Genomic DNA, 23,750 nt, shown 5'->3' on the forward strand with positions numbered 1-23,750 from the left:
TTACATACAAATTAATGAGAATTCAGCTTGGAGTAAGAACAAAAACATGAAAACATCTCTAAAAAACATCTATACTTGAACATTTTATCTGCATTTAGGTTCAAAACCACATTATACAGCCCATATTATCAATATAATGTCATCTTGTGTGCCTTAAATAAGATAAACACAAGAGAAGGGAATTTTATTATCTTTCACCTGGGCCTCTTTGGATGAACACTTTGCTGCTTTTTAGACCAATCAGGTAAAGTTTAATCATTTCTCAGCGCACACCTGAGGATCTCTCACGATACAGTGGTTGAAAAACACTGATGTAATCAACTACAAATAATGCAAATGAATGGGTGTGTTACTTTACATGCCATAAAAAATATCTCTGTTAGTGTTGAGGGGATGGGGGCCCATAACGCCTCGGACCGGCCCTTCATACAGCTAATAATTCGACAAAAAATATTGATTTGCTATGCATTCACCCATAGACTGTAAAACCAAAACATCACATTGATTGTTTCTTTTTCTTAGCGGCGATGTAATAAACTCCCGCGCTTTAGTTATTTACTAGTAGCTAATAGAAAGAAAGCGTTCGCTTTACTTATATTAGTTTCACCCAATAGGCTCAGAGAATTCTTATCAGCCAATGGCGTTCGTCTTCTGCAGCCCTGTGGTCCAATGAACGCTAAGCAGGATTGATAAAGCCAGCCAATGACAACGAAGCAGTATTGTGTGACCGAAGCAGGGTCTGCCGGGTTCTTCTCGCCGCTTCTCCACCCGGCTGGTCTTTTTGGATCTCACTGCGATGGCGGAACAACAGCAGTTCTACCTCTTGCTGGGTAACCTCATGAGTTCTGACAACAACGTCAGGAAGCAGTCAGAGGTAAGAAAACACGTTTTTTGTGGTTGACAAGTTGGGTGACTTGCGGGTTAGGTTAGCTCAAAGCTAACCGCCTAGCGGTCCGGTCTGGCCGCGCGCTGCAAGCTCTCGCGTCAGACAGTGTAGCCCACGTGCGATATGAAGCCTCCAGCTAACGCTAACTACCAGCTTGTTGCGTAGTTAAGCGGGCGTAGTGTAGATGTTACAGAAACGGGCCGTGCCGTGGCAGTGTGTAGAGGTGTCTTCGGTTGTTTGATAAGAAGTGAAATGCTGTGTTTGTCGGGTCCTAATCTCAAGTCTCCAGCTGGCAGGGAAGCTACTGGAATACAGGAAGTAGTGTAGAGCTAAGTAGCTACCACAGTGTTGCTAGGTTAGCAAGCTACCATTGAGTATTTTGGTAGACTTAAAGCTTAAATACTAGTATAAAGTTATATTTTAGAAACGCATCGCACTGATACACCACATCTAAAAAGAGTGGAGTTGTTTAATAAAGAGATAAGCAGGCAGTACTCGTGAAATGGCCTTCGGTAGTTTTAAACTGAGTCTGTTTTTGTTTCTTTTTCATAGTTTATCTATATTAATTAAGGCTGTGACGATATGCTTTGGTCCCGATTCGATTTTTTGGGTGCTGATTCGATTTAAATTGCGATTCTTACAATTCTTTGGTGTTGCTGATTTTTGTAGGATTAAAAACAAATGTACAAAACTTATTTTTTTGCTTGTCATTTTTCTTGATTTCAATTAAGAAAACCACAGTAGCCAGGCCATCCTTCTGCTGCAATAATGCCCAAGAAGACAAGTGAATAGATCAATAAAAAAATGAAAAATTTTATCATTTATTATTTTTTTTTTGGAAAAAACAAAATCGATTTTAAAATTGTAAAGCAAAAAAACCCCGATTTTCGATTTTTCAATTTGATTTTCCCACCCCTATTATGTACTCATAAAGCTAGTGATGTGTTCACACCCCTTGCACAGGCGCGTTTCTGGCCATCTACTTTCACTGGATTAGTTTGATTTGTTTGGGCTGCGTCTAGCTGGCCTATTCACCCTTCCCCACGGCGATTAGCCTCTTGTTGCCGGTTTCCCTCTTCAGCACCCGACTTTTGGATGAGGTGGTTGAATCTTATCACACACACACACCCCCGGCACGAACAGTCAGCGATTTTTTTTCTTTACAAAGCACAGACTGTCTGTCGCGATGCTAAGCTCATTGGAATTCATCCCGTATAGAAACTCACCCCTTCTGACTCACACTCATACAAGGAGTTGATCATCTATAAAAGTTCCTAACTCATTTAGGTGCCCCAGCTGTTTGCCTAAACTAAGACATTAAGCTAAAAGGGGTGTGTTGTCTTGAGGCTGTGTTGTGACCAAACTGAAAGTATCCTCCTGGTATAGTTGAAGTGTCTAAAGTCCACTGATGGGGATCAGTAGTTCTTTACCTGACTACCTAACAGACAATAGTCACTGTGTTAAATAAATCTTAAGTTAAATTATAAATAAATTAAATTATTTTCTGTTAACCATCAGCCATCCTGTCTAAATCAGCTTTGTAACAACCATTAATCATGTTTCTGCAGGGCTTGTTGACTGTTTACATGCACTGTTTTAGTTACTTGGTGGTAACACCTTGCCATTCAGATTAATTTGGTTTATTTGTAATCTTATTTCAACAGAGTTTAGCGTTGCCACATCAATGCCCCTCGCAAACTTCTTTGTTATGCAGAAATATTCATTGTACAACACCCGCCGCAGCCGAGGATCTTGCTGTTAGTCATTTTGGCCATGAAAAGAAATGTAGCTGGGCTGTTTTTTTTTATTTTGAGACAGTTTAGGGAAGTAAAGTGTTTTTTTGTTTACCACCATCGCCAGCCCCACGTGAGTTTCAGTCCTCAGAGTGCACGCCCTGATTGCAGCAACCTCTCAGACACAGATGTGCTTGCTTTTGTCAGTGGAGCCCATAACAAACAGGAATAATTTCAAGTTTCACCCTTTGAACAAACAAATTGGGTAACAAAGTAATCATTAGTAAGATTAGATTAGAATTTTCTGTCCTAAAATGGACTAAACTGAACAATTTTCTGCTTTCATCGGACATTTCACCGTCTGGATGAACATGTTTTTCACATTTTTAGTAAAGCAACCTTCATATTTACACCAGTTTGTATCAGTCTCGACAGCCAGCAATGGCAGGAGAGAAAACACAACACTTCCTGAAAGGAGGAAATTCAGTTTCAAGTAGTCCAAAAATGGCATTTCTGAGACATATCTTTGTGCATTCCCTTTATTTATTTATTTTTTTTTCGCAGGAGACCTATGACACGATCCCCGGCCAGAGCAAGATCACATTCCTGCTGCAGGCCATCAGAGATGCATCTGCTGCAGAGGAGGTTCGTACACTCGCCGCTTGCATAGTTTTGGCATGACGTATTGGATTCATTCAGTTTGAAGTGGAGGAAAACCTCAGCTTGTTGTCTTTTCTCCATATCAGACATTTTGTTTCCCATTTTAAAAGAACAAATGTAAAAACAATTTACTTGTATGTCAACAACAACAATGGCATTTAAAGAATCCAGTTATCACACATCAGCCTGCACCACAGCCTGACACGGGAGGCTGTCATGACTCATAGTTTTGCCATTCGGTCACTTAAGTTGGCTGTGACTCCACCAGCTGCTTGGTCCCTCGTGTTTCCTCCCCTTTTCTTTACCTCAAGCTGGATATTTTTAGAGCTGTGAAATGGGAGCAGGCAGAGAGGTGCTTGGCCCAGAGTCACTCCCTTCCTAAGATGCTGCAGGTTTTATCAATGTAGTTGTTGTTTTTTGTGACTGATCCTTAATGTTTCACACCTTCAAACTCCCTACATATGTTTGGATCAGCAGTCTAATTCTTCTTTTTGCTTCTTTTCTACCTTTCCAATGTTTTGTCTGATAGTTTGTCATTGATGTGATCAGACCCAGGACATGTTCAGACCTCGTTTTGTGTCCTCAGGTCAAACAGATGGCGGCTGTCCTGCTGCGGCGGCTGCTGTCATCTTCCTTCGAGGAAATCTACCCGGGACTGACCGTGGAGATGCAGACGGCCATTAAGACAGAGCTGCTGTCCAGCATTCAGCAGGAGACCTCGCCGAACATCCGCAAGAAGGTCTGCGACATTGCCGCTGAGCTCTCCCGCAACCTCATCGGTAAAATGACGAGTTTTCCCCATTTCTAGGTTTTTCTTTTTTTTTTTTTCCCTCAACATTTTTAAATGTTTGTTTCTGCATCAAAATGTTGAATGCAGGTGTGCCCAAACTTTGCAGTTATAAGAATGAAACACAAGTAAATTTATAAAGTTATTGTAATTAATGTTCAATAGCTAATACGGTTTATTGTTTTCCTATTGGGGCAAATAAAATGTTACATGTAAAAATCAATATGGCAATAGAACAATAAAGTCATAAAGGGGCAAGAAACAATAATTACAGCCACTAAACTGCAACCAAATGCAACGTCAACTACTAATAACTGCGTGTTGAACAAGGCATGTTGCTGATACTTAGTGGGACACATGAAGTTGATCTTGGACATGACCAGTCTCCATGTTGGGTTGCACCCGGCTCTCTGACAAGATGAGGATGTCATTGGGTCCCTCTGAGTCTGGACTTATTGAGGTTCATGAAACTGAGCTTGGTGATTCTTTTCATCAAGCTCTGTAGGTTATAAAGATGAACGACGACTAGCGGGCCAAAAGCAAAGTGCTGGCGGGCCAATTTTTGGCCCTCGGGCCCCACTTTGGGCACCCCTGATTTAATGTATTTTCCTGGCTTTATAAGTAATAAATATAAAAGGCTTAATATTTCACAGGTATAAAACTGCCTTTGTGTTGACTAACTTGCTGCTAAGGGTGGGATTATTTTTTTGTATTTTAGATGTTAGAAATTTAGATGGTGTTTATTATTATGCTTTAAATTTCCATCATCAGTCTTTTTCTTCTAATTTAGATGACGATGGGAATAACCAGTGGCCAGAGGTGCTCAAGTTTCTGTTTGACTCTGTGAACGCTGACAATGTCGGCCTACGAGAAGCTGCCCTGCACATATTCTGGTGAGCTCCTGTTACAGGATCGGCTTGATCTAGATTTCTGTTCAGGCAGCTGTACTGCTGACTGACAGGTGTGGGTCTTGATTTTTGCTTTAGGAACTTCCCAGGGATCTTTGGCAACCAGCAGCAACACTATATGGAGGTTATCAAGCGCATGCTTGTTCAGTGCATGCAGGACCAGGCAAACCCACAGGTAAGACTATCAACACGTTGCACATTCATGTCATACCCCACTCTGATTGCCTTTTTTTCTTTTGCCATCACTGGTGTCCAGGATGCACTAAATGTTTTAACCCCTCCCCTTCCCCAGATTCGTACCCTGGCAGCTCGGGCTGCAGCATCCTTTGTTCTGTCCAATGAAAGCAACACAGCCCTGCTGAAGCACTTTGCTGACCTGCTGCCGGGTATCCTGCAGGTAGGAGTCAAAATCCCTGAAATAGTTTTCATAAATTTTGTCTGACTTGCTTCAGTTCTTCTGCCTGGTGACGCTTTTGCAGCAGTAATGGCTTCAGACAGGAAAAAGTTGCTGTATGCGTCATTTAAAGCCCATTTATGATGGCTTAATAATTGATGACCTCATGCTCCGTCTGTGTGCTGCTTTCAGCTGCCTTTTTATGTTCATGAAAACTGAACCAGTATAAAAGGAACTGAGGAGATGGGTCTGAAAACCAGCGTAAAACGGGAAACTTTGAGCTGAAGTGTTTGTGTTCTTCTTTTGAAGGGGTGCAGCGTTCGTAATTTACCAGGTTTGGTAGCAATTAGCCCTTGCTGTGAAGAGAAACGTGCATCTATACAGCAGAAGAACAAAACTGTCTGCAGTAATTAACAAGATTAGATTGAAATGGATCCTAATGTCCTTTATCCTGCAGTCTTTGTTGCCGTGGTATTTTGTATTGATACAAACCGAGGCGTTTGCATCATTAACATGACTTTTTTTTTATCAGGCTGTGAATGAGTCATGCTACCAGGGAGATGACTCTGTGCTCAAGTCTTTAGTGGAAATTGCAGACACTGCTCCCAAATACCTGAGACCCAACCTGGAGGGCACGCTGCAGCTCTGTCTGAAGGTTAGTTCCATCATTCTCCCTGCATTAACATTAAGTATGTTTAAGTGAGGCGTTGGGCTAAGTGAGCGTCCTGTCTCTTCAGCTGTGTGCCGACACGAACCTGACTAACATGCAAAGGCAGCTGGCATTGGAAGTCATCGTCACGCTATCAGAGACTGCAGCAGCCATGTTGAGGAAACACCAGGCTATTGTAGCTCAAACTGGTGAGGATTCAGCTCATTATCTGCTGGAGGAGGTTATCAGAATAGTTATATGGTATTATTTGTGTCCTCAGTGCCCCAGATGTTGGCCATGATGGTGGACCTGGAGGATGATGATGAGTGGGCCATGGCTGATGAGCTGGAGGATGATGACTTTGACAGGTACTGCCTAGAAACTCTAGTTTTACCTGCTGGTTGATAGTAGAAGGTAGGAAAAAGGTAAAAATTTGATGCATGCGGTATGGAGTTTTCTGCTAGAGTATTATACTGTAGTTGTTATGAAATGTCAAAGAGGGAAAAAAAAAGCCATAAAAGTTCAAAGCTTGTTGTTTGAGTTCTGTCCCGTCTTGTGTCAACAGTAATGCTGTGGCTGGCGAGAGCGCTCTGGACAGAATTGCCTGCGGTCTGGGAGGAAAGATCATTTTGCCCATGATCAAACAGCACATCATGCAGATGCTGCAGAACCGTAAGCGAACCTGCTAATTGCAAAGACTTAAAGGTGGAGTATGTAAGATTTTCAAAATAAATTAACTAAAAAAAAAAAACTACAATCCATAATTATTATTTTTTTTAAACATGTAGGTTCCAGTCTGTCCATATTTGATGCGTTATTAAATTACAAGTTTAATTAATGACAAAGACCCTTCTTAAATGTTTGCCTACCAGTAAAAAAAAAAAAAAAAAAAGCTTTTTGTCATTATTTAAACTTGTAATTTAATAATGCATCAAATATGGACAGACTGGAACCTACATGTTAAAAAAAACTGTCTTATTATGATTGTAGTTATTAATTTATTTTTAAAATATTGAAAATCTTACATACTCCACCTTTAAACCATGTAAATTAATTTCCAGGGAAGGCATGTAAAGCTAAAAGAAAAAACCTCTGCTTATTTATTTTTAGCTTTCTTAATGGTTTCATCTGATTAAAGTGCCATTCTTGTTTCTTAGCGGACTGGAAGTACCGCCATGCAGGGCTGATGGCTCTGTCAGCCATCGGCGAAGGTTGCCATCAGCAGATGGAGGCCATCCTCCAAGAGATCGTCAGCTTTGTCCTCCTCTTCTGCTCTGATCCCGTAAGAACCTGTGGATGCGTTTGGTCAACACTTGTGTGTGTTTTTGTTGCATGTTTACAGAAATGGTATAAATCTTGCACTAAATCTACTGTTTCTCCACTAGCATCCACGTGTACGATACGCTGCCTGCAATGCCATTGGTCAGATGGCCACTGACTTCGCTCCAACGTTTCAGAAGAAATTCCACGATAAGGTACACAAAGTCTTAAGATGCAGCCTCAAAAGTATTCCTGTTGCCTGGTAGCTGGTTATTTTCTGTTCAGATTAATGGTTTCCAGTTCAACTTATTATATAGTTAATATGAAGACCATTCGCCACAAAGACCGACACTGCCGCCGTGTCTTTCAGGTGATCTCAGCCCTGCTTCAGACTATGGAGGACCAGAGTAACCCTCGGGTGCAGGCGCATGCTGCTGCTGCTCTCATCAACTTCACAGAGGACTGTCCCAAATCCCTGCTCATCCCTTATCTGGACAGCTTGGTGCAGCACCTTCACGTCATCATGGTTGCCAAGCTGCAGGAGGTACGGGAGGTTTACACGTTTGTTTGGTTTTTCTCAGCTAACCTGCTTCTAGTTTGGATCTCATACGTCTCATGTTTTTGTTTTTATTCTACCAGCTGATCCAGAAAGGCACCAAACTAGTCCTGGAGCAGGTGGTGACTTCTATTGCGTCTGTGGCTGACACGGCCGAGGAGAAGTTTGTGCCATATTACGACCTGTTCATGCCTTCCCTCAAACACATCGTAGAAAACGCTGTGCAGAAGGAGCTCCGGCTGCTTCGTGGCAAGACCATTGAGTGCATCAGTCTCATTGGCCTGGCGGTTGGCAAGGAGAAGGTAGGATCAGAGACGAGGGGAACAAACTGTTTAAGTGAAGCAGCTTCTTGCTCCCGTCTTCACATTTTGCCTCTCTTCTGTTACTAGTTCATGCCAGATGCCTCCGCCGTCATGCAGCTGCTCCTGAAAACCCAAACAGACTTTAATGACCTGGAGGATGACGATCCTCAGGTAGACAGACTTGGACATAACTTGGAACAACTGAGTTCATGACATTTATTTTCTCCAGTCAGCGCGCCATGTTTTACTGTGCTTTAGATCTCCTACATGATATCAGCCTGGGCCAGGATGTGCAAGATCCTGGGGAAGGAGTTTCAGCAGTATCTCCCTGTGGTGATGGGCCCGCTTATGAAGACTGCATCCATCAAGCCCGAGGTGGCACTCCTCGACAGTAAGTAAAGGTTTTCATTTCTAAATGTTGTTAGATCTTAAAGTTCAAACAAGTTTAAGACGGAGAATGGAAAAACTTACAGCTCAGGACATGGAGAACATATCTGAGGATGACGGTTGGGAGTTTGTTAACTTGGGAGACCAGCAGAGTTTTGGGATCAAGACAGCCGGACTGGAGGAGAAAGCTACTGCCTGTCAGATGCTGGTGAGCAGAAAATCTGAAACTGAAAATCAGAAAATTTGTTTTGAATAAAAACTAAAATATTCCTCCAGTTAACACAATGGTGTTTGTATTCCTCCAGGTGTGTTATGCTAAAGAACTGAAAGAAGGCTTTGTGGAGTACACGGAGCAGGTGGTGAAGCTGATGGTTCCCCTGCTGAAATTCTACTTCCATGATGATATCCTTTATTTTTAAACTGCAGCACAAAACTTGCATCTAAAACCAGGTGGATTAATCCAAATATCTATTAGGATATGATGAATATCGTTAGGATGATAGAAAATGTTTTGATTTGTTTACGCCATGATAAGGTGCTTTATTGCAGTATTTTATCTTGATGCGCTTTACAGCATGCACGCTGCAATATATAAACAAACATGGAGGAAGACGGCAGTAGAGCAGGATAATTCACTAAAAGATGACCAGCCAACCAAAGCTGATGAACTCTTTCATAAAAGAGGGGAAATTTCTGTCACATGGATGTGGGTTGGATATAAAAAGACCGACGTGGAACCAACAACAGACTAGCTCACGGTCCCAACAACAGACTCCGACACAACTAATTTTATTACCTGCGCAGGAATCAGGACAAAGAATTTAGCGAGTAAAAGAGCAAAAAGCGGCGTCAAGTAGCGACGAAAGCGCTTATAATAAACTCCAGAAGCAAATTCTGCAACAGGCTTTTCCCTGTAAAACATCATACAGCCATAATTCCTGCAGATGGAAGGAGATCACTGCTGCCGTTGCCAAGCACATCTGACACATAACTGATGACAAAATTACACAATTTTATATCATGTTTATCATTATGGGGATATAAAATGAGCTATATCGGGATGAGATTTTGGTCATATCGCCCAGCCTGATCAGCTGGAGCCTCAGGTTCAGAGTACATGCAGTTCAAGTATTTGATGGTACGAGGTTCGGTTGTTCCATGACTGTCTGACGTGTGCGAGTGGCAGCAGCCGAGTCCATGCCCCTGCTGCTGGAGTGCGCCCGAGTTCGAGGACCAGAGTACCTCACCCAGATGTGGCACTTCATGTGCGATGCCCTCATCAAGGCCATCGGCACCGAGCCCGACTCAGACGTCTTATCAGAAATCATGCATTCTTTTGCCAAGGTAAGTCTCCTCTGATGCTAGCAGCCAGAGGAGACTGATGACATCAGTGTTATTAATGGCTCTTTATACAGATGTAGTGACGACAAGTCTGATGTATTTTAGGATCCAACTGAAGTGGTGTTTTTTGTTTTCAGTGCGTTGAGCTGATGGGAGACGGCTGTTTGAACAACGAGCATTTTGAAGAGCTGGGTGGCATCCTGAAAGGAAAGCTGGAGGAGCATTTTAAGAACCAGGAGCTTAGACAGGGTGAGAGTGCGTTTGTCTTGGGTTTAAACCAGAGTCGTCTTCGAGTGCCGCCGTGCTGCAGGATTTTGATGTATCCCCGTTTCAACACGCCTAGCTTCTTTTAATGATCCAACAGCCGATGTCGTTCTGCACAGTGACTGATTTCAGTTGGGTGTTTTGAAGCAGGGATGCATGGAAAACCTGCAGGATTGTGGTCCTATAGGACCGGAGCTGGACACCCCTGGTTTAGAAAAGACATCTTAACTGTGTTGCAGCTTGTGGCATTTTCTTTTAGTCAAACTTTTTTTTTTTTTTTACCTTAAACTCCTTTGGAGTCTGTAAGATTTTCAATATTTTCTAAATAAATTAACTAATAAAATAACTACAATCATAATTATAGTTTTGGTTTTTTTTGTTTTTTTAAAAACATGTAGGTTCCAGTCTGACCATATTTGGTGCGTTATTAAATTACAAGTTTAATGACAAATGACTTTTTTTTTTTTTTTTTTTTTTTTTTTTTTTTTTTTTTTAAAACAAGTAAGCAAACATTTAAGAAGGGTCTTTGTCATTAATTAAACGTGTAATTTATTAACGCATCAAATATGGACAGACTGGAACCTACATGTTTTTAAAAAAAAAAAAAAAAAAAAAAAAAAAAAACTGTCTAATTACGATTGTAGTTTGTTTTGTTTTTTTTTTAGTTTATTTTGAAAATATTGAAAATCTTACACACTCCACCTTTAACACCTGAGGCTGAGGAACAGCTTCTTCCCCAGGGCTGTCTCCCTGCTGAACTCTGCCGCCGCCCCCCCCCCCCCCCCCCCCCCCCCCCCCCCCCCCCTATGCTGTGCTATGAAGTAAGTTTAACCCCCAACTTACTTCATAGCACCCCACATCTCTTCACACCACCCCCAAACTGACTGATTACTATGCACTGAATTTTACTTCACTGTCTACTTAGCCTGCTGCTCATTATTACTATTTATACTATTTAATATCAATTCCACTAGAATTAAGGTATAAAACCTGTACATACATCTGTAACTATGTTAATAGCTTCTCCCAACACTGGATGTATATTTAAAACCCTTAACCATCTGTATTTAATGCTCATAGTACACAAATCAGTATACTGTAACAATCACTTTATGCCACAGCTGTAAAATACTTTTACATACTGCAGATAATATATATTTTGCACTTGTTGCTTATTGCACTCTGGTTAGATGATAACTGCGCTTCGTTGCATTGTACTTGTACATGTGTAATGACAATGAATCTAATCTAAACCTGCTGAATACCTTCATGCACGTGCAAAGTAAGATCTATATCGGTATTTTATTTAACTTGTTGTTTTACATTTAATCTCTTTGCACCTGCTCAAATCTACCAAGAATTCAGAGCAGTTTTAACCCTTTAAAATCCAGTTTGTTTCACGCATGATAAATAAATCTCTAGTGTGGTCATTTTAGTGCCAGACTTGGGTGGTGACTAAAGTCTTGAATGTCAACATTAGCAATAAATTTAGGGGTTTTTTTTTTTTGTTTGTTTGTTGTTTTTTTTTTTTTTTTAAATTGCACTAGTATTTAATTTTTTTTTGTCTTGTCATGTGCTTCCTCTGGACACTTGTGGCTGAAATTCCTCATTGTTCCATTAAACCTACTTGCAGTTTAATTAAAACTGCATTCTGTAATGTCAGATTGTACATAGTTTTTATAACAAAGGGATTATTCAAGTAATTAAACTAGCTTCTTGTAGTTTTGTAGATCTTGTCGTTTTGAGCAGGTCTGAAGTGACTTTAGTAGTAAATGTTTGTGTGCATATTTGCTATGAAAGGGTCCCGTTAAGTGTTTAATGCTACTTTGTCTGGTTTTGCTTCACAGCCAAGAGGCAGGATGAAGACTATGATGAGCAGGTAGAGGAAACGCTGCAGGATGAGGTAAATATTTTCTCAGGGAAAAAGTAAAACCCTGTCGGGGTTCAGCGGTCCTCCTCCGTGTTTCCTGATGGTCTTTTTCTTTCCATCAGGATGAGAACGACGTGTACATCCTGACCAAAGTGTCAGACATCCTGCACTCGGTGTTCAGTAGTTACAAAGAGAAGGTGCTGCCTTGGTTTGAGCAGTTGCTGCAGCTCATCGTCCAGCTCATAGTAAGTGTTTCGTGTGTTTCGCGGCGCAGCCAGTCATTCAGGACCCAACGGGGGCTTCAACTTCAACCTGCTTGTGTTCAGTGTCCCAACAGGCCATGGGCCGACAGACAGTGGGGTCTCTGCATCTTTGACGATGTGGTGGAGCACTGCAGCCCGTCCTCCTTTAAATACGCAGAGTATTTTCTGCGGCCCATGTTGCAGTCACTGTGTGACTCAAGCCCAGAGGTTCGGCAGGCGGCCGCCTATGGCGTCGGCGTCATGGCTCAGTTTGGCGGGGAGAGCTATCGCCCGTTCTGCACAGGTGTGTCTCCAGCAGCCTGTTTTGTTGCCTTTTAGTCAACAAGCAGGTGACATTTCCATGTTTACTTGCTCCAGAGGCCCTCCCCATGCTGGTTGGAGTCATCCAGGCGGCAGAGTCGCGCTCAAAAGAGAACGTCAACGCTACAGAGAACTGCATCTCAGCTGTGGGAAAGCTAATGAGGTTTCGGCCGGAGTGCGTCAACATTAATGAAGTACTTCCCCACTGGCTCAGCTGGCTACCCCTCAACGAGGACAAGGAGGAAGCCGTTCACACGTTTGACTTCTTGTGTGACCTCATCGAGAGGTACGATCGCATTAGAAGCTTCTTCTACCAACTATTAGCAGTGGGAAAATTGAGTTGAAAAATCGAAAATTTCACAATTTTAAAATAGATTTTTAAGTCTTTATTTTTTTTCTTCCCCAAATGAAATGAAATTAATCTACTATAAAATCTTTACTTGTCTTCTTGGGCATTATAGCATCAGAATGATGGTCTGGCTGCAGTGGTGTTTTCTCCAAACTGAAATCAAGAAAAATGAGCAAAAGTTTTTTAAATTTTTGTTGGCGTTTTTAAATCTACAATAATCAGTAATATCGAAGAATTTAGAGAATCGCAATTTAAATTTAATCAGGACAAAAGCATATCGTCACAGCCCGACTAACTATGCTCGTCTCCACAGCAACAACCCCATCGTCCTCGGGCCAGACAACTCCAACCTTCCTAAAATTTTCCTCATCATCGCCGACGGGGTCGCAAACGAATCCGTAAAGAGCGAAGACGCATGCAGCAAAAGACTCGCAAATGTCATCCGTCAAGTCCAGGTGAGCTTTCTGGGGTTTGGATTAAATTTCTGACTTCAAAACGCACAGATGCAAACAGATTGTTTTCATTCTCCTCCCTTCCAGGTGTCTGCAGGATTATGGTCACAGTGTGTATCGACGCTGAATGAGACGCAGCAGAAAGCCATACAGGACCTACTGAATACTGCCTGAGCCGAAATCCCAGCCCCCACACCCCCCTGTCATCTTCCCACTTTCTAAAAAAAAAACAAAAAAACAAAAAAAAAAAAAAAAGCCCATGAAGAAAAGTTGAGCTCCTGGATCTCCTCCGTACACCTCCCTGTCCTTCCTCCTGCTCTGATCTGTAGTGTATGGATGCTGGCTTCCCTCCCATCACCTCCTCCCTGCCCCGTTTACCGTAGAACTCCTACATTCGCCCGACTCGGGGGAGGCAGGTTGGATGTTATTGACAATGGAGGACCCTGGCCATCCACCTCGGACTTCACCCTTTTCACAGACGTGGGAATTAAAAGTAAAAGCTTATAGCAGTCATCCTTCGCCGTCTGATTAGCATCATTTCTGTCTGGACCTTTTCCTTCCCAACCATTCCTCAGCGTGTGACTCGTCTCGTTGTTCCCAGAACGACTCATACACAAAGTCGCCCAGTTTATTGGAAGCTCAAAGAGGGGGGGAGGGGTCAAAGTGGGGGGGGCAGGACTTTCTTCTGGACTGAGCTGCTAACAGAGGTGGAAATGCACACTAGGCAACCACTGCCTGTCTCCTGTGAATCTTTTTTTTTTTTTTTTTTTTTTTTTTTTTTTTTTTTTTTGTATTTTTATTTCTTTCCCATGTTCCCAGTGTTACCTGGGGGGGGTGGCAGCAGCCTCACAGCTCAGAGGGTGTGTCCCAAAACGTAACGGCATGTCTGTCAAGTGGCTAACATAGAAAATATTACATAGTTAGAAAATCTGCATCATCGTTGTCTGGAGAGCTGATTGTTCGAAGCAGCTTTCCTCCATAGCCTTCCAGACGGCTGTTCACACGGAGTCAACGTTGGAACGGTTCAGACCCTTTAGATAGCAGCTTGTGGACATCGGATTCTGAGGAAAGGTGGAATAGTGGTATTGATCGCAGCCTTGAGGCTTGTGATCAGTTGAAGGAACATTGTTGTAGAGCAAATGTAAAGGAGCACGGTCGTACAAGCAACGTGATGGTTTTGACCCTTCGAAGTCCAGCGGGTATGAAATGAATTCCAGAAACTACCAACAATAAAATGAGAATTCTGATAGAATTTCATTTAATCCATACGAGCATTATTCATTTGTATTTGTTGCAGAGAAGGCTTTAAGTCGTTGTTGATGAAAACACAATCATCTGAGCAGGTTTCCCCTTTTTAAATCTTGAAACTTAAACCAGTGATTTGCAGGTATGAAGAAATTTAAAGGAAGCTTTAGTTTGCTTTGTCCAAACAGTCACGGGGGACGGAGCAGCCATGCTTTATTAGGACATCTACACAAACAGGATGATTTTATTTTAAAGCTTCTAACCAAACTCTGCCATAAACTGGAAATATTTGTCCCACTTTTTACAAATTCCCAAAATATACACAAGCATGTTTAAACAATTTCTTCTGCAGTGTAAAACTAATGGATTTGGATGTAAATGTCCAACAAACCAAACCTCTGGAAGTTGCTTTAATTTGCTTCCCTTTTACATCATTAGGGAAATAGTTTTCTTAAAACACATCTATCCTCATCAGATTGTTCAGGCAACTTCACTTCAAATCAAACCAGCTAAATACTTCAACCCTTTACATGTCAGTGTTTTAGATGAACATTTCAATGACTTTCCACGTGGGGGATTTTATCAAAATAAGTTTTTAACTCATTTCTGTAATCCATTTAGACCATTTAAAGATAAGGTTTTTATGGAAAATATTTTTTCCTTTTAGTAAAATGGTTTTAATGTACACTTATTTCCCATGAATTTCAGTATTTTTTTAACTTTTTCAGTTAAATAAAACATGGATTTTAATTGAAGCCCATCCCCGTAACATGTTACATGGAAAATAACTTGATGTACTTTTGTCATTAAAACAATCAGAACCAAACTGGCATTTTAAAAGGTTAAAATAATTTAGTTTGATTTGGAATAAAGTTAGTTGAGGAGTTTATAACAAAGTAGGAAAAAGAATAAGTTTTAAATGAACTTGAAATGAATTACATTTTTCCCTTCTGTCTAGGAAGAAATGTTGGAATTTCAAAGCTCTTACCAAAAGCCCACATGGGTCAACACAACCAAAATGGTTAAAAATATGGAGGGAAAAAGGCCTGACTGGACAAAAGTCCCTCATGTACAACACAGTTGATAAAGATTGAGCTGTTTGTATGAATGTGATGATCTGTGCATGAGGTGAATGAACTTTAAATTCCTCTGGAGTTATTTAAACATTGAATTTAGGTGTTTAAATCCCCAGACCAGCTGGGAGCACCAGGCTTGAGACTTTTTTTTTTCTTAAACCACCGCTGCACTGAACATTTAGCATCAAAACACAAGATAAATTTTTTTTTTTTTTTTTTTTTGAAGCTTTGTGCAACTTCCAATTTCACTTCTGGAGAAAGCGCTTTTGCACACTTTCAGAGCAACGACATCTGGCTCTCTTGCTGCAAAAGAAACTTTCTAAAGGCAAGTAGTGTTCACAAGAGACGGGACAATGGGCAGTTTTACTGGGAAGTCTGGGTGTTTGCATGGCTGAGAACGCCGTCTTACTACAGGAGCAGACTTGTGTCACACACAACCTACATGACTAATACGTGCTGCAGTGTTGCTCACCGTGCCTCAGCAGATCAGACATCGTGACAGAAGATGAAATGGTGTTTACAGTGAATAAGACTATCTGTAAGCTGTACGAGTAACAAACAGGAAGATTGGGAAGTTTTCACACTGTGAGCTTAATGAAAGTCGATTCAGTCCAAGTAATTCTCACGTCCTTTCATTCTTATGTCTTTTGTCCACTCGTCCTACTGAAGCATGTCCACAAAAGCATCAAACTCGTCAATGTTTTTCTCGTAGACGCGCAGTTTCTCTGGCAGAGAGTCCTGCAAACACAACAAATGACTCTTAATGTTACATTGTCAAGGACTTTGAGGCTTAATCATCAAAAGAAATAAAAGTATTTACCAGATCGTCAGCCATGGACTGAGAGCTGATGTGAAGCGAGAGGCTGGCCAGTTGTGGAGGGTTCTGAAACTCTCTGTAGAAGGTGCCCAAATCCATTGGCAGCAAGTCGTCCTTGGAGAAAGCTGGACGCTGCAGAAAGAAAGCGAAACGGTTGGAGTTTATGATCCTAAATGACAGAATCGGATTTATTTAAATGTGAAAGATAATAGCCAAATGAGACTTTGCGGCAGGTTTAAGATACTGCAGCAGATTTGCTTTAATCTTTGGGGGTTTAATTCCAAGGTGAAAATTAGTAAATAAATAGCTTGATACAAAATTAAGAAGAGGGAACACCAGACTTTTTGTTTCATTGTAAAGAGTGAAATGAAATTATGCTTCAAAGCACTAAAGTTTGCTTTTAAGCTGAGTGAGCATTAAAACCACAAAACTGTCAAATATGCTGAAACTTCCAACATCCTTGATTATTTACAACAAAAAATCCAAAGAAAAGCGGTAAACACTTACAAAGTCGACCATGACAAAGTCGTCCTGCTGCCCTGATCCCTCTGAGCCCTGAGAATGAAGGCTGGCCTGCAGGGGCGACTGGCAGGGAGGGGAGTCTGGAGGCTGGACCTGTTCCCAAACACACCAAAATAATCTGCTGCGGTCTAAAACTGCTGCTTCAAGTAATAATCTGAGAGAAAAGAGTCGTTTAAAGGCAGGGGTGTCCAGCTCCAATCCTGCAGGTTTTCAATGTATCCCTGCTCCAACACACCTGACATAAATGAATGAGTTACTATGCAGGACTTAAATATGCCGTCTGATCCATTTCATTAGAGTCGGGTGTGTTGATGCAGTGATGCATTAAAAGCACCGACTTTTAGACACCCCTGTTTTAGGATCATGTCCGTGTTTGCTGTTACCATGGGGTCATTCTCCTCTGAGTCCAGGCCTCGGGGTGCAAATGCAGCAAATGGCAGGTCTAGACTGGCAGCTGTTATCTGCACAAGCACACACACACACACACAGCTGCTTTCAGTGTCCGGGGTAAAAAAATCCAGAAGCTGAGAGAAATGATGACTTACCTTTGTGCTGGGTTTATTTACGAAGGCGCCGACCTTCCTGGTGAATGCATTCAGAGACTCCACCGGGTCGGAGGGAGAGACGCTCCTCCCCTCACAGCTGTGTGACAGACCATCATCATCCCCACTGAGAAGAAAGATTGTGACATGCTGTTAAAAACATCGAGCGGAACCGAAGCCAAGACTCCAGTAAATGGATCTCATATAAGGAACAAGACTTGGGTTGGTTAAAAGCAGACATGTTGGTGTTGACTACCTGCTGCTGGGCGTGTTGGGGGCGTGTTCTATCGTCAGATGGGCATCCGCTCCATGATGAGGCTGAGGAGGAACTAAAACAACCCCGCCTTCTTTCCCAGCATGCAATACCTGAAGCAGAAGAACTTGATTAGATTAAAATTTAAACAAAGAAATGACCAGAAGTGTGATGGAAGAAGATAAGTCTGAGTTTGGATCTGGGATGTGGGAGGAGGGGCCAGTCTACCTGGTTTGGATTGGCTGCATGGTGACAAGGCTCAGCAGTTCCTGCCAGAGCTGTAGGCTGGTAGGATAACCTGGAAGCATACAGCTGGAGAGCAAGAGAGACGAGAGGAATCAGCAACCAGGGATGTGTGTGACCCGTATGGGCAGGAAGGATGTGAGATGGGTGGTGAGTTATTAACAGATTACTACAGAGATGCTGGTGATAAAAATACATGCAGTGAAAAGCAACAACCTGACAGCAAGTAAAATTCCAATATAAGGGATGAAAAAAAAAAAAGCATTTTGATGAACAAAACACCCCAAAAGGTAAATGTTGAAGTCTACGAATGAAGTTTCTGGCTGTCTCACACACTGTCACACACTGTCAGTGACCAGTATAGACTCACATTGTGAGTGACAAGTCCAGGAGCCAATGGCAGCTGCAGACTGTCCAGAGGGAGTGGCTTGGACATTTTAGAAGGAGACGGACTCAGCGTACACACACACTGCGACCATGCGAGCCCGCGCACGCACACATACACACACACACACACACACACAAACATTAAATAAGAATAGATAAAGAGAGAAAAGAGAGCGAAATGATAAACAGGTGTGAAAATGCAGAGAAGTTACAGGATAAGACGGAGCCAGTGGAGAAGAGTAAGGGAGGAATGTCCTACCTGAGAAGGAGGGGAGGTGGAGAAAGAGGTGGTGCAAACCTCCTGGGAGTCCTGAACTCCTGGAAACGTTCCTCCGTCCTCATCATCCGGAGCTCTGCACGCGGAGAAAAGCTGCAGTTTAATGCAAGTTTGATTTGGGTTTTTTTTTTTTTTGCATCCCAGAATGTAAACAGGAAGTTATGACAGCTCATAAGACAGAAACGAAGATACTTCCATATTATTTGCATCATTTTAAACCTTTGCTTCCATTTCTGGAGCTTTCTAAGCCACCTGTAGTTGCAGAGCTGTCCCATGTTTGCCGGACGCTGGCTGCCGCAGGGAGGATCCACAAAGTGGTCCACGATGATCCCCATGATTGGGGCCGACCTTTCAAACTGCCTGTAGAGGAGCACATGTCCGCAGCGGAGCCATTATGCTGACTTGACAAATCCAAACTGCTGAAAATATAAATATCTTGATTTATTTCTCAGTTAAATCTAGTATACCGGTCACCTGTTGGACATGAATGCCAGGTTGGTGCGATAGGCGCAGGAAAGCGTTACTGTGCCGACGGGTGTGCCAACGACGCCGACACGCACCGTCTGGAAACCTTAAAGAATAAAAAAACAGGTCAAAAGACATGAAGATGGTGTATTATACATGCTGAAATAAAGTGCAAACATAACAGGGAATTGATGTAGGTTACAAATGAAAAGATATTTTCAGTGAAAGATGAAGTTCCTGATTTTTTTTTTTTTTTCTCTGAAGTTATGAGAAATTGTAACAATCAAAACTGGAAATCTGCTCACAGTCCATGTCTCAAAGAAGAAAAGTGAAATAAAACTCATCATGGTAATCTCTGTATCAACAGAAGTAAACAGCACATGAAACCACATGATGCCCAACAGGCTCCAGTAGGAGCTTTTGGACCGCACCGACTGTCAGAGAGTAGAGCTAGGTACCTTCTCCTAATCCGCTCAGCTGGACCTCCCCAAAGTAGATCCTGAAGAAAAGGAGAGTCAGAATAAACAAAAATAAAAAGTATTACCTCTAGAGGTCTGAGCTGAATGTGTCAGCAGAGGACAGATCACCTGTATAGTATGACATAGTCATGGCCCTGCTTTCTGGACAGCTTATAGGCAGGTGTTACTCTGGTGATTGCCAGTAGAGACTTCAGAAGGACAGACAGACGGTTATAAACTGTGTATGACACCTTGATGTCCTTATCGCACCTGCAACAGAGACAGAAATCTAATTACAAGGGACTAATTCAAATGAATCAACGTAGTGCACGTGAAGTATGAAGGTTATTTTTGTAAGGAAGTTATTAATTTCTTTCCAGCACATTTGAAGCCGGCATGTTAAAGTGCTACACAGTCCCAAAGCAACTGATCCAGTAACTATAGATAAAGGATTTGTCATCCTCCGGGACATTTCTGTGCATTCTGTACAGCCTAAGAGAAGCACAGAGGAGCTCTTTATTAAAAATTTTAGCCACCAGACAGATGAAATGTCTCACTTCTCATTCATCTCCAGGCACCAAGTCTCCAACTCCATCGAGTCGCCCTGAATAGTTAAGATAAAGAAAAATTATTGTAAAGATATTAAAACTTACTCTAAGAACTTCTGGTTTTCAGGGGGAAAAGCTTAGCATGCAGTTGTTAATAATTTACCTCTGACGTCTTCAGGGAGATCTCCACACACATGGAGCGTCCGATTCCTGGTAGCTGCCCAGCCAGAGCCTTCTTGGCTTCATGAGTGACCTCAGGAATATCTTTAATGGCCAAGTTAAACTAGAAAAAATTGTTTTTAAAACATCCCAATTATTTTAATTTACATAAAAAAAACCTTGTAATTAACATTGGGTACTGATATGTAAAGATTTAAAGCAAACTTTAAAAGCAAATGACTAAGTTTTACCCAATCTGAGCCAGTAGGTGATGAGGAAGACCGAGTGCAGATCTTCTCTCCAAGGCGAGCTTGAACTATCACCTGGACAGTCTACAAAAAGAATTTTCTGATTGAAAACAATTGTAACGAACAACTTTCCCCCAGAAATCTCGATTTTATGTGGATTTTTGTTTTGTTTTCTAATCACTTTGAGCACCAATAATAAACCAGTACTACCTCTGTGGGAAGATACCACTAAATGCAAGTGAAACAAAAAGCAATCCATATTTAAGTGTCCTTTAAGAAATGTGCAATAACAAGCAAGAACTTTACCCCTGTTTCTCACCTTCAATGCAAAGAACTTAATGAATTTGTCCAAGTCTTTTTTATCCTGCGGACTCAAGTCACTGTCCATGTTACAACCCTGTAATCATGAGACAACCCATTAGCACTATTTTAACATGATCTTCATAGAATAAAAGACCTGGTTAATCATTCTTAAGTGTGTTTATGTACATATAAAATCAATATTGTTATAAACTCGTGTACAATAAACTGTCAAAAGTTAATAGCTTGTAAATATAATTTATTTACAACAACACGAGTTACAAATATTCAAATTCACTTCAATTCAAGCTTTATTAGGGACACAGAATCCAGGTCCATAGAAATAGAAAAAATAAATGAAATAAAATAAAATGGAAAAAAATAAAATGGTAGCTACAATAAAAGAAAAATTACAAATAAAGGCAGGAGTGCCAGTTTTTCCAAATGTTGGTCAAGTTTGACCCACATAATCTTTTCAGTCCGGATGTTTAGGTTTTCTGTATATTAATTTAGCAGTCTCTGAGTTGAATTCATTGACACCATAATGGAAATCAAACCCTCGACAATAAGAGTAAAAATCCTTCATTATGACTGCTGTTTGTAAAAATCTACGAGGCAACTACAGCTAGCTTACACGCTGGGCCTCCTCGTTAGTATGTCATTCTCAATTTGATCAGAACATTTTATACATTAGAAATAACAGCCTTGTGTATATTTCACTACATCAGCTTGGTAGTTATTAGGTTAATAGAAACGCCTGTTTTTGGGACAATTATTGCACGTTTAGGACTCGATGCAAAGGACGTGGATAGTTAGCCTGTAGCTAACTTCAGCTAACAAGCAGAATAACAGCCTGGATGTTAATTCAGGTTTTAAAAAAAGACAAATACACTTACATTAGCCGTTCCCTACACGGTCAATGTCCAGCAAAAAACAGATATGTCTAAAAAAAAATTAAAAAAAAGACGTCACGCAGCGACAAACATGAACACGTCTGTTGCAGAGACACACAACGTCAACAAGGACTGCGCTACTTTCTGTTTACCTTCTCCATGTCGACGTGTTTGTGTAGCAGCGCTTTCAGAACGGCAGATTCGCTAGCTATTTTATTTTATTGCAACAAAACTTACAATATTAGAAGAAAGAAAAGAATATATATTCAATTTTTTTTTATTTTTCAAAACGAACAATATTAGAAGAAAGAATACATATTTAATTTTTTATTTTTCAAGAACGAACAATATTAGAAGAAAGAAAAGAATACATATTTAATTTTTTATTTTTCAAGAACGAACAAAATTAGAAGAAAAGAATATGTATTTCAATTTTTTATTTTTCAAAAACAAACAAAATTAGAAAAAAAAGAAAATATATTAGATTTTTTTCAAAAACGAACAATATTAGAAGAAAATAATATATATTTGAGTTTTTATTTTTCAAAAACGAACAAAATTAGAAGAAAGAAAAGAATATATATTTAATTTTTTTATTCTTCAAAAACGAACAAAATTAGAAAAAAAGAAGAGAATATACATTTTATTTTTTATTTTTCAAAAACAAACAAAATTAGAAGAAAGAAAAGAATATATATTTAATTTTTTATTTTTTAAAAGCGAACTAAATTAGAAGAATATATATTTATATATATATATATATATATATATATATATATATATATATATATATATATATATATATATATATATATATATATATATATATATATATATATATATACTTTGTATTTTTCAACAATATAACATTTTTAATTTAAAAATAGCAACGACTTTCAAAACGGCAATCCATTTGTGTCGAATCTGCGATTACTTTAGCTTCTTGTCAGCTTCTATGAGACGTTCCTGTGGCTTGTTTTGGTTCAGAAAGGCAGCATTATTAAGTTAAAGGTAAGGCTGGTGTCGGTAATTGTGCAAATTAAATGGGGTTTTCAGTCAGCTTGACATCCGATTATTGGGCTTCATCTCAGGCATCATAGTTGTCAACAGAAACAGAGACATTTATATTTCTAGGAGATCCAATCTAATGCTAAGGCTAGCTAGTTAGCATGTAGTTTTGATAGCTAACTTGATATGACTGCTCATTGCAAGGTTTTAAACCCGCATTGTTTTATAAGAGCCATACTGCTAGATTAAGGCATTATCTTTTTAATTTTTTTTTTTTATTATTATTTGTCACATAGAAACTAAACGATATTCTGTTATGGAGAAGCTTAAGTAAAGTTTGGGTTGTTTAATGATTGAGTTTTGTAAATTTCCACACATTTCCACAGTTTTGTTGGATCACATTGTTTATTTAGTGCCTCATATGGGTAATTTTACTTTTCTTGTTTAACATTCATCTCTAACTAAGCTTGTTTTAAGCCATTTTAGGGTCTCTTTGCTGAGATTCTGTATCTTATTTGAACAAATTTGTTGTTTTACATCATGTTTCACTTTGTTTACTGTGTGTGTCTGATAACTTTTAGTTCTTTTGTGACATTTAAATGTTTTTAGTCATTATGTAATATTTCTATCGACACTACCTGTAAAAATGTTGAAATGACACAATAGAAAACCATCTACAACATATGCATTCAGGAGCATATCTGCTGTAGTAAAGTATAAATACCTTCTTACCACAGGAATGGCAATCCCTATAGCCATCTTAGACTGCGATCTTCTCTTATATGGTCGAGGCCACAAGACACTGGACCGATTTGACCTGGATTTGGTCTCAGACAACTTCCTCCTCACACATTTTGGCTTCCCCAGAGACTTCATCCTTTATCTGGTGGAATTACTCCGAGAGGTGTGTGCATGTGCTGAGTTTCATCTTTAAATAAGCTGCCAATG

General features: G+C 40.4%; 2 protein-coding genes across 2 annotated transcripts; one reads left to right on the top strand and one right to left on the bottom strand.

Annotated features, from left to right (window-relative positions):
- The first annotated feature begins 733 nt into the window (after positions 1-733).
- kpnb3 (karyopherin (importin) beta 3) lies at positions 734-13,996 on the top strand. Its single transcript, XM_079263748.1, has 26 exons — positions 734-874; positions 3,184-3,264; positions 3,866-4,058; positions 4,857-4,959; positions 5,053-5,149; positions 5,267-5,371; positions 5,901-6,023; positions 6,106-6,226; positions 6,298-6,385; positions 6,583-6,689; positions 7,175-7,299; positions 7,403-7,492; positions 7,648-7,821; positions 7,917-8,135; positions 8,223-8,306; positions 8,394-8,526; positions 8,609-8,730; positions 8,828-8,924; positions 9,694-9,866; positions 10,001-10,112; positions 11,975-12,030; positions 12,120-12,242; positions 12,324-12,543; positions 12,618-12,846; positions 13,223-13,364; positions 13,449-13,996. Exons 1-26 carry the CDS (start codon positions 797-799, stop codon positions 13,533-13,535), a joined length of 3,282 nt encoding a protein of 1,093 aa, XP_079119874.1. The 5' UTR covers positions 734-796; the 3' UTR covers positions 13,536-13,996.
- Positions 13,997-14,802: 806 nt separating this feature from the next.
- atg13 (ATG13 autophagy related 13 homolog) lies at positions 14,803-21,930 on the bottom strand. Its single transcript, XM_079263655.1, has 18 exons — positions 21,798-21,930; positions 20,921-20,998; positions 20,605-20,685; positions 20,358-20,477; positions 20,204-20,250; positions 19,776-19,916; positions 19,647-19,687; positions 19,198-19,294; positions 18,976-19,083; positions 18,706-18,799; positions 18,430-18,528; positions 18,045-18,128; positions 17,820-17,929; positions 17,567-17,690; positions 17,405-17,482; positions 17,007-17,114; positions 16,503-16,631; positions 14,803-16,420 (listed from the first exon to the last, which is right to left on the bottom strand). Exons 2-18 carry the CDS (start codon positions 20,987-20,989, stop codon positions 16,343-16,345), a joined length of 1,608 nt encoding a protein of 535 aa, XP_079119781.1. The 5' UTR covers positions 20,990-20,998; positions 21,798-21,930; the 3' UTR covers positions 14,803-16,342.
- Positions 21,931-23,750: the final 1,820 nt, after the last annotated feature.

This window comes from Telmatherina bonti (genome assembly GCF_933228915.1).
Source record: "Telmatherina bonti genome assembly, chromosome: 24".
Classification (NCBI taxonomy): domain Eukaryota; kingdom Metazoa; phylum Chordata; class Actinopteri; order Atheriniformes; family Telmatherinidae; genus Telmatherina; species Telmatherina bonti.